General features: G+C 36.5%; 1 protein-coding gene across 1 annotated transcript; it reads left to right on the top strand.

Annotated features, from left to right (window-relative positions):
• The first annotated feature begins 1,328 nt into the window (after nt 1-1,328).
• On the top strand, nt 1,329-1,804 carry LOC120268556. Its single transcript, XM_039275901.1, has 2 exons — nt 1,329-1,427; nt 1,529-1,804. The coding sequence occupies exons 1-2, from the start codon at nt 1,329-1,331 to the stop codon at nt 1,802-1,804; spliced, it is 375 nt and encodes a 124-aa protein (XP_039131835.1).
• The last annotated feature ends 8,275 nt before the right edge of the window (nt 1,805-10,079 follow it).

A 10,079-nucleotide genomic window follows, 5' to 3' on the forward strand; every position in this document is an offset into this window, starting at 1 on the left:
AAAGATGATCTGACATAGTGTCCACAAGAGCAATTTCCTGCTACTTTAGTTATTTTTAGTTATAGATACTGTTAGAATCAAATTGGCACCTTATCTAACTATGCTAATGTGAAATAGTTGGCATTTAAAGAAGTGCAGCTCAAGCAAAGGGTAACATTAAATGAAGCTCACATATTGATTGTGCATGTCAGTACATGCCAAGAATAAAAGGCAGTTTAAAAACAATCTACCTTTTCACATGCTAAATTCCAGAAACAAATAGCTAGCAATGAATTGTTACGCCTTTTGGGAAAGATTTGAAATTAATGACAATGAAAAAAGATTTAAACTACAAACTAGTGACTCTATTCATATACATAGGGTTGATATAATAAACACTACAAGACAAACACGTCCAATAGTTGTCACACATGCATGTATGTATCTTCTCTAGCAAATCAATCAGTTGCTTGTCATGTTAACTTGCAATGGATTTTTTTTGAAGGAATTTATACTCTATGAATTAAATAAATAAATAAAACTTGAGTCTTCATTCTTGCTAGATGATACTCTATCATCATTCTATTAATAAACATATAACCATCACCTTTGCTAAAACTGGCAATTCTAAATTTAAACAATCATCATATTCAGAAAAATTTCAAATCATCTTTTTATTGTTTGTTTTGACTTAAAATATATAGAAACTATACATCCAACTTCATCTACAAAACTGGCCAAACCTAAGACATACATTGTGGCATCTTTCCATCATCCAAGCATTTCCATGATACCTCAATAGCTTAATCGAAACCAAGATTATTATCATTGGCAACAATTTTCTTTTTTTCTTCTTAAAACAATTGCTTTGATAACATTTAACACTTCATTAGGAATCATTTTTATAGTCAAGAATTCTAGTAGACATGTTTTTAATTACTTGAGCTTAAGAATGTCTAGGTTCTTTAGCATATATTGACTATTTGTTCTCCCTTTTAGGAATCATTTTTATAGTCAAGAATTCTAGTGTGGTGTATAAGGGCACAAATTTATAATCATATCCTCTTAAAAATGGCTTCAAAACTAGCACCCAAAAGAGCTGCAGGCGGGAAAGATGTAAGTGATGGAAATGCAATTGTATCTAAAACTATTCCAAAAGCTAGATGGGATGACATAAATTGATACTAAAGATATGTGTTGAGGATGTTCAAGTTGGTAATAGGCCACACACCCACTTCACAAAAGAAGGTTGGAAAAATATCGTGGCAAAATTTTATTTGAGAACAGGGGTGAGTTATAACTACAAGCAATTAAAAAATAAATGGGACATACTGAAGAAAGAATTCTCCATGTGGGCAAAGCTAGTGGAGCACCAGACAAGCCTTGGATGGGACCCTATTAAGAGGACAATTGTGGCAAGCGATGATTGGTGGGAAAGAAAAAGACAAGTGAGCTTACAAGAATTATTTATTTATCTGTTTCTTATGTTATTATTAACTTGAAGAAATTATAACAAATTGTCTTTGTTTTATTGCATTGTTTGCAACAGGAAAACCCAGAATATTTGAAATGGCGAAATGAGGGTCCAAAATTCCTAGACATGATGGAGATTTGCTTCAAAGATGTGGTGGCAACAGGGTACATGGCATTGGTGCCATATGCAAACCCATTTACAGACAATGAAGTTTCTAACGACAATGTTCACAATGAGATGAATGAAAGAGAAACCGATGCAGACAATTTTCATGTTGACGGTGCAACTCCTGAACAATGTAATGATACCCCAAGGGCTGAAACTAGCACAACACAAGATAAGAAGAGATGAAAAACTACACGAAAAGAAAGAAAAAGTGCAACGTACAAATTACAAGAATCATTTGATCGTCTTATCTCTGGGATGGATAATATGTTCCATTCAACTACTTCAAAAGTTGAAGACGAGGATCCCTACAATATTGGTAAATGTGTGGATTTGTTGGACATGATGCCGGGGTTGAACGAGGGAGCCCAGAATACTACCTCATGGTCAGGATGTTTGCAAGGAAAACTTATAGAGAGACCTTCGTGCACCTAATGAATAGGGATCCATCACTTGCTAAGGGCTGGTTGAACACATTCAATATGGACAACATCGACCGATTTTAACTTCTAAAATAGTGCATCTATCCTTATATATGTTTGCACTTGTTCGTTATGTTGAACGTAGTTTGTCTTTGTGTTGAAGTCATTGCTTTGAACTTAGTTCTCATGGTTATTTATAATTAGTTGTATGAAACTTGTTTCTTATGGCTTTGGGTTAGTTGAATATTTGTTAAAAACATTTGTTGTGTTAAACTTGTTCCTTATAACTTTGGATTTGTTGAATATTTGTTAGAAACATTTGTTGTGTTAAACTTGTTTCTTATGCCTTTGGATTTGTTGATATATATATATATATATTTTGTTATGTGTTTGCCTTGTATGTTTATTGTATTTATCATTTCTTTTGGTTTACATAGGTACAACTAGACGATGGAGTTCGTGTCCGGTTCAGATACAGAATTGAATGAAAGAATATCTTATTCAGAAGATGAAGATAGCAATTTGGACTTGTCACGGGAATTTCTTGGAAGGATATATGCAGGTGCAGCAGTTGCACAATATCAATATATAAAGTTAATGTTAAAGAATGAGAAAAGAACATCTTCCTTGACTGGTCACATGTGGTTCAATGAGATACTGAATGGATCCGCAAATCCGTTCTTCGAGCAATTCCGTATGCAAAAGTCTGTATTTAGGTGTTTGGTGACTAAGCTCACTCAAAAGTATGGTCTACAACATATGAGAAATGTCACCGCTGAAGAAACAGTACTAATATTCTTATACACAATTGGACAAGGAGTTACTTGTAGAAATGTAAAAGAGAGGTTTCAACATTCTGGAGAGACACTGTATCGACAGTTTCATCGAGTGTTGAAAGCTGTCCACAAACTTGAAAATGATATCATTAGACCAGTAGACAGGAATTTCAGAGATGTGGAGGAGCACATCCGAGGTGATGATCGATATTGGCCTTACTTCAAAGATTGCATTGGAGTAGTAGATGGAACACATGTGGCAATTCATGTCCCTGTTGACAAACAAATCCCGTTCATGAATAGGAAAGGGTATACATCATGAAACCAATATTTTAGCTGCATGTGACTTCAATATGTAACACGTCCGAATATGCGTGTATGTACCGCAAGTGCACGGGTGTCGAAGTAATAATTACCCCGGTGAGTGGGTAGTCGAATCCACAGGGAACAGGGCTACTAGTACTAACTTCTTCTCTGCTTTCTAACCTAATGATAAATGGAAAGGTGTGGTGATCTAATGTTCGAAGAAGTGAATACCGGAGACGAATATGCAAGGGTTAAATGGATGGAGATCTCAATCAGTAAAAGTGGGGTATTCGGGCAATGCTCCCCCTAGGATTCAGGTATTAGGTACCGAATAAGCAAAGTGTTTCTATGATGAGAAAGTTAAGTTGTGGAAATCAAAATATAATCGGATCCGACCTCCCGATCACCGATACTAGTCCCCCACGAGGTCCCGTGGAGAAATCGCTCAATCTCAACACCTCACACCACATATGATTGCAAAGCACTCTAGGGATTCCAAGAGTTGTATCCGATTCCTAAAGATTGATCCAACCCCTAATTCCCGTGCAAGGATCCTAACCCCCTACAAGGTCCCGCGAAGAAATCTCTCAATCTCACGCCTCATGTGTTTCACATATGCACTTATTGGTTGGGAGGGATCAACTCACGAAACACGTATTCTTCTTGATGTTTTACGAAATCCATCTATGAATTTTCCTCAACCACCAGAAGGTTCGTAATTGCCTAAATTAAATTTTAATTTGTACTTCTACTTTCTTATTTTGTAATTATATTTTTTGTAGGAAAATATTATCTTGTGGATTTCGGGTATGAAAGGGTTTCTAGGGCCATATAAAAGTGCAAGGTATCACATTCCACAATTTAAGATGTCTCGTTCTTTTAGGTCTTCTAATGAAGTATTCAACTATCATCACTCTAGTCTGCGGAGTGTTATTGAAAGAACATTTGGGGTTTGTAAGGAAAGATGGTAGATCCTACAAAATATGACCACTTACACAATGAAGGCACAATTTCAAATTATATGGGCATGTTTTGCTCTACATAATTATATTAGAAGAATGGGAAACAATGATTTAGATGCTCTTGAGGGTCCTTGAAGACATTAATTTGAGGATGATGGTGAAAGTTCATGGGAACAACCAACCAATGAAGACACCAAACAAATGATCAGAGTTAGAAACACTATTCGGAATCAACTCTTTAATCAAGGTACAAGTTGATTTTGGAATGTTTGTAAAAATGTTGTTATGGCTATTGTGGATGTTAAAAAACCATTTGTATTGTTGTTATTAATTGTTGTATTGGTTGTTGTAGTTGTTAGAGCATATTAATATTGTTGTTGTTATTATAGTAGAATATGCAATCTACTTGTAAGATGTTAATGTGATTTTTATTGTACTAGAAATTAACAATATTGTTCCTCCATTGTAGAAGAACAAAAACAACAAAATAACAACTTTGTTCCTCCATTGTAGAAGGAGAAGAAGAAGAATAACAACAATAACAACAACAACAACAACAACAACAATAACAACAACAATAATAATAATAATAATAATAATAATAATAATAATAATAATAATAATAATAATAATGAGAACATAATAATAATAATAAAAATAATAAACAATAATAATAATAATAATAATAATAATGAGAACAATAACAACAAAAAATAATAATAATAATAATAATAATAATGAGAACAACAAAAACAATAATAATAATAATAATAATAATAATAATAATAATAATAGCCCTCATAATAATAATAATAATAATAATAATAATAATAATAATAATAACACATTTAATTATAATAATAACAATAGTGATAAATATTATTTATTTATTAAGTAAAACATGTGAGTAATGTATAATTATTGAGTTATTATCATAATTCAGTAAAAGGGCATTTTAGTAATTTGTTGCTGTAAAAGTTCTTTTGAAATAAACATCCAAACATTTTCACAACAACAAAAGTGCTTCTGAAACTAATATATCCAAACAAAAAAAATATGCATAAGCACTTAACTTATTCTAAAAGTACCTTTTTCTAAAAGTGCTTCTACAAAAAAAAAAAAATGCACTTTTTTTAAAAGCCAATCCAAACAACCCCTAAGCATGATTACTTGATGCGATCTTTCCATTACTGGCTTTCTTATTTCCATCAAGAAGATTACAGATGAACTTAGCATTTTTGGTGATCCTCCTAGTGATGCTGATCTTCTAGTTTATGCAACTAATGGTCTTGGTACTACTTATAAGGAACTTATCACTATCATGCGTACTTGAGATACTAATAGAGATGCAAGTGTACTTGCCGATCGCGTAATAATAGTGTGCATAAAGCAGAGTGTCGGTCCATAGGGAAGAAAGTGAATACTAGTAATAATCCTAATTCTAAAAAATAGCCTAAGTAATCGAATGGTGTCTGTGTAAACAAAAGGGAATAAAAGAAAGAAGTACAAAGATAAATAGGAGAGAAATCATGCGAAGAAACAATGACTGGGCATAGCATCATCTAGGATTATGAAGTACAGGGCAAAGGTTGTCTAAGTATGCAATCCTATTTGAACCGAAAGGTTTCTAGAATTATACTAAATCCGATTTCTTAGTCGAAGAGTAACTGAATAGGTGCAAAGCTAATACAAACATTCACAAAATCGTATTAACACTCTATGAAACCTTACTATGAGCTAATGACAATCTCTTAAGTAGATAATCTCCCCAGTAGAGAGAAATTATCTCTAATCCGAATACAGAGTAGAGATGCAATTTCCCCTATAATCTACTCCGCATGGAAGGATTGTGGGAGACGAAGTCTCTAAAGTACCTTAACCAGATGTGTACTCACTATCTGATAAGTGCTGATAAGTGCTTGTGCGATATGATTACGAAGCGTTCATTCCTTATGTTGAGCATTACTTTTCTCGGGTTTTTACACTAATACGTGTGTTTTTATGTTACTTTCGTGTAGGCAGGGTTGTGAGGCCGAGTATGAAGGAAAAAAGCCAATGTGGAGCACAATGCACTGATTTTGGAGGAAATCTTGCTAAGGTTCAAACGCGAAGATATAGGTCGGGTGTGAGATGCTAGAGTGTGTGCCAACATCCTCGTATTCGAGTTTGGCACATCCAATTGGAGGGACACAAAGGCAGTCACACTCGAGCATTCCGACTTATGCACATAGAACAAGAGCTCCACCAACTTGCCTATCATTGAAGAAGCAAGTGATCCACGACGTGAACGCGTGGCCGTTTGCGTTACTCCGATGAAAGTATGGATTCGGGAAGCTATTCAGGCCGGATACTGTAGCGGAGCAATGTAGCAACACGGTAGCAAGTACTGTAGCAGCACTTTTCACAGCCGGCCGAGAAAACAGGAGTTCAGAGAATCCACACGGGCGTGTGGAAATTATCCACGCCCGTGTGGAAATTCCGCATGGGCGCGTGAAGCATCCACTCCCGTGTAGTAGCCCGATTCCAGCCCTATAAAAAGCCGATTCAGCCCCGATTTTAGGATTCTCTTCTCCATCTTTTTCCCCAACTTGAGAGAGGGCTTCGGCTAGGGTTTTGAGGGGTATTGGCTAGGGTTTTGGAGAGGTTCTACGGCTCCGACATCATCATTCCTTAGGAAGAAGGTTGGTAGGGGAGCTTTCATCGAGGCGTATCCTATACCGGACGAGGGAATCCTTGGACGACGAGTAGAGGACTCTCCACAAGACCATCGACACGACCATCGAGGGGGTTTCTTTATGGATTCATTACTTTTACATTCTATTTCTTTGATTATACTTAGCTCCATGGAGAGCTAAACCCCTAGTGGGTACTTAGGTATTTGTGAACCCTAGGATGTATTCGTTTCTTTAAATCTCTTTATTATGCTTTCATTAAATTGATGTTTATTGTGAGTTCCAACCTTGAATGCTTGATTGTATGAACATTTTTCCTAGAGTGACACTAGGATTGAGAGTTCTTGTTGGTAACCTTGTGAGTGAGTGACACACCACAAGCGTTAGACAAAGCTAGGTTGGAGAGGGTTGAGAGGGTGAGTCGAGAGGTACAGGAGCGTCCCCTTTCCCCTCCACGTGATAGATTCTACCTCCGTTCCTCGAGTTCTTTGCGGCCATAATAGAGTGAATGGTCTAAGGAATGACCCTCCGCTGGGGCTTAGTTGCGCGTGCAATGGATTGAAGCGTTGAGGTGATCTTAGTATCTAGGGTTTAATCGTGGTTAGGGACCTTCCGCCTGGACCAAAGGGTTAGGTCTATAATTAGGAAGAGATTTATCACTTGGAATCCCTAGAGCTCATTGCAACTCTATGCGAGTGCGAGGTTGAGAGGTTATCTAATCTCTCCTCCGGGACATGTATAGAGTTAGGCATAGTTGACCTTGGATTTGGGACTATGTAATTTAGGATTTCCACGACTCACAATTGCATTGATTAGGAAGCATAATAGAGGGTTCTTGCACTTGAAACGATTATCCTAGGCGGAGTATATCCGGGTACCCCATCTTTATCGATTGCCTTACCCCCTTCTTTACTTTTGCTCTCTTACTTGTTGTTTTTATTGTTGAGAATTGAATCATTGTCACACTTATCATCATTGATCTTTCACATAGCTTAGAATCGAATTAAGTATTTTTATTCCCTATTCCCTGTGGATTCGATACCCGCTCATCCGGGATTATTACTTCGACAAACCCGTGCACTTGCGGGATATACGCAAGGGGACCTTGTCACTATCCTCTCAAATTGTGGCATGTCTATGCTAGGTGGGAATTTTTTCTCATCACAAAACACATCAGACGTATGAAAACTAGGGGGCTCTCACCACAGTAATAATCATTCGATAAAAACACACAATTAGACTCAAATAGAGATGATTGCAATTAAGAAAACAACTAAAGCATCAAAGATCCAACAACCAATGTCAATGAAATAAACCCTAAACTATGTCTAAACATCTACAAATTAGCCCTTCATTAAAAGAGTGCAAGCACTGAAGATACAAATAATAGGAGGAGACATGAAAAACATGAAAACCCCTTCTTAATTCCCTAGATAGAGGATTGCCAGAGAAATCCTAGAAAAGTTTCCATGCACACCGTCAAGATGAGCTTGACGGCTACAACCTTAAATCCCCTTGAATGTCGATCCAAATATCCATTCAAATAGTCCTTGAGTGCTAGAGATTCTTCTCATTTATTCCCTAACTTCGCCTCCAAGAATTGCCCAAAAAAAATGAATAGAATACCCTAAAAATCCTCATCAGTTATATTTATACTCGATTGCTTACGGGCTATTTACGGGTGAAAGGACATGGGCGTAAGGGAGCTGGAGAAGATAGATGTGAGCGTTACGGCCGTAAGTTACATCCATAAGGTCTTCTGTTTGTGTTACAGTCCATCTTACGATCGTAAGTATTGGATCATAAACTTCACTGTGTTGCTTCTTGCGACTGCCCTAACAGGCATATGTTGTGGTCATAAACTCCTTTCGATGATCCTTATGGGTGTAAGCCTTGCCTGTAAGGTTCTTTGATTTGGCTCTGAATTCCCCTTTACTTGCATAAGCATGCTTGTAAGGTTTTCTGGAATCTACTTACGGCTGTAAGGTTAGCCGTAAGCCGCTCGTAAGGTACTTAGTTTGCCTTGTCCTTATTCAAATGATGCCGATAGAACTCCAATTCCTTCGTTTAAGGTCTGGAATACTTCTTTTGGCTCTCTCTCATCTTGAAGTACTGTCTTAAGCCTGAGAATGTAAAACACACTAGATTTAGCATCAAATTCCACAATATGGTTTTAATACATGCCGAATGAGTGTACAAAATGATATGAAATACATAAACATTGTACACTCATCAAATATCGTGGTTCCTTTCGAAGAGTTATCTGATAAATTTATTGCCCATGAAACTTTTCTCCTTCACAATGATAAACTACATCCTGATCCTATGCCACCCACTGTTAACTCAGCCAAACGTACCATATTCCCAATCTAGTCCTTATAACACCTAACCTTGACATCCTATATCCAACTCCAGTATATTTCTTTCTCCCTCTACTTCTCTCAACCATCTAAATCTTTCATCTCTACCCCACCTTCTACTACCCTCATCATCTATTAATATTGTAACAATCGCGATCATGCCGCAAATCTATGCTTCAAGCTTTTTCCCAATCTTTGCCCTTCTTGACCAACTGGCAATCATGTTATCACCTCTTTTCCATCTTCTTCATCTTGGATTCTAGACTCTAGACCTTCTCATCATGTCACATCTAATTTGTCCAACTTGTCTCTCCATCATCAATATGAAGGGCCTAATGATATTCATATTAGTGATAGTTCAAGTTTGCCAATTACTCACATTGGGTCTACAACTCTTTCTCCATTTTTTACTTTTTCTGATGTTGTTAATCAAAACCTTATCTCTCCTTTCAAATTTTGCTAGTCTAATAAAACATCTATTGAATCTTTTCCCTCATATTTTCTTATCAAGGATTTACAAATGGAGACTCCTCTACTCCACGGAAGGAAACGACATGATCTCTATGAATGGCCTCTAGCTCATTATGCAAATAAAAGTCATTTATTGCTTTATCTACCTATGTTGTTGCTCTGGCTTCTCAAACCACATGGCATAGTTGTCTTGGTCACCCTTAGAATTTTCAATAAGCTAGTTCAATCTAGTTTTGTCTCACTTTCCTCTTCTTGTTCATGTGATTTAACTTGTCATTCATGTTTATGCAATAAAAGTTACCGCTTACCTTTTGGTGACTCTACCTTGCAAAGGCATGCACCTTTGGAGCTTATTTATACTAATGTTTGGGGTCTTTCTCTGTTTCCCTCTCTTGATAGCTATCATTATTATGTTATTTTTATCGACCACTTTACCAAGTATATTTGGTTTTATCCCCTACGCTTAAATATTGGATATTTTACTATCTTTCA

The sequence above is a fragment of the Dioscorea cayenensis genome, chromosome 9 (assembly GCF_009730915.1).
Source record: "Dioscorea cayenensis subsp. rotundata cultivar TDr96_F1 chromosome 9, TDr96_F1_v2_PseudoChromosome.rev07_lg8_w22 25.fasta, whole genome shotgun sequence".
NCBI classification, from domain to species: Eukaryota; Viridiplantae; Streptophyta; class Magnoliopsida; order Dioscoreales; family Dioscoreaceae; genus Dioscorea; species Dioscorea cayenensis.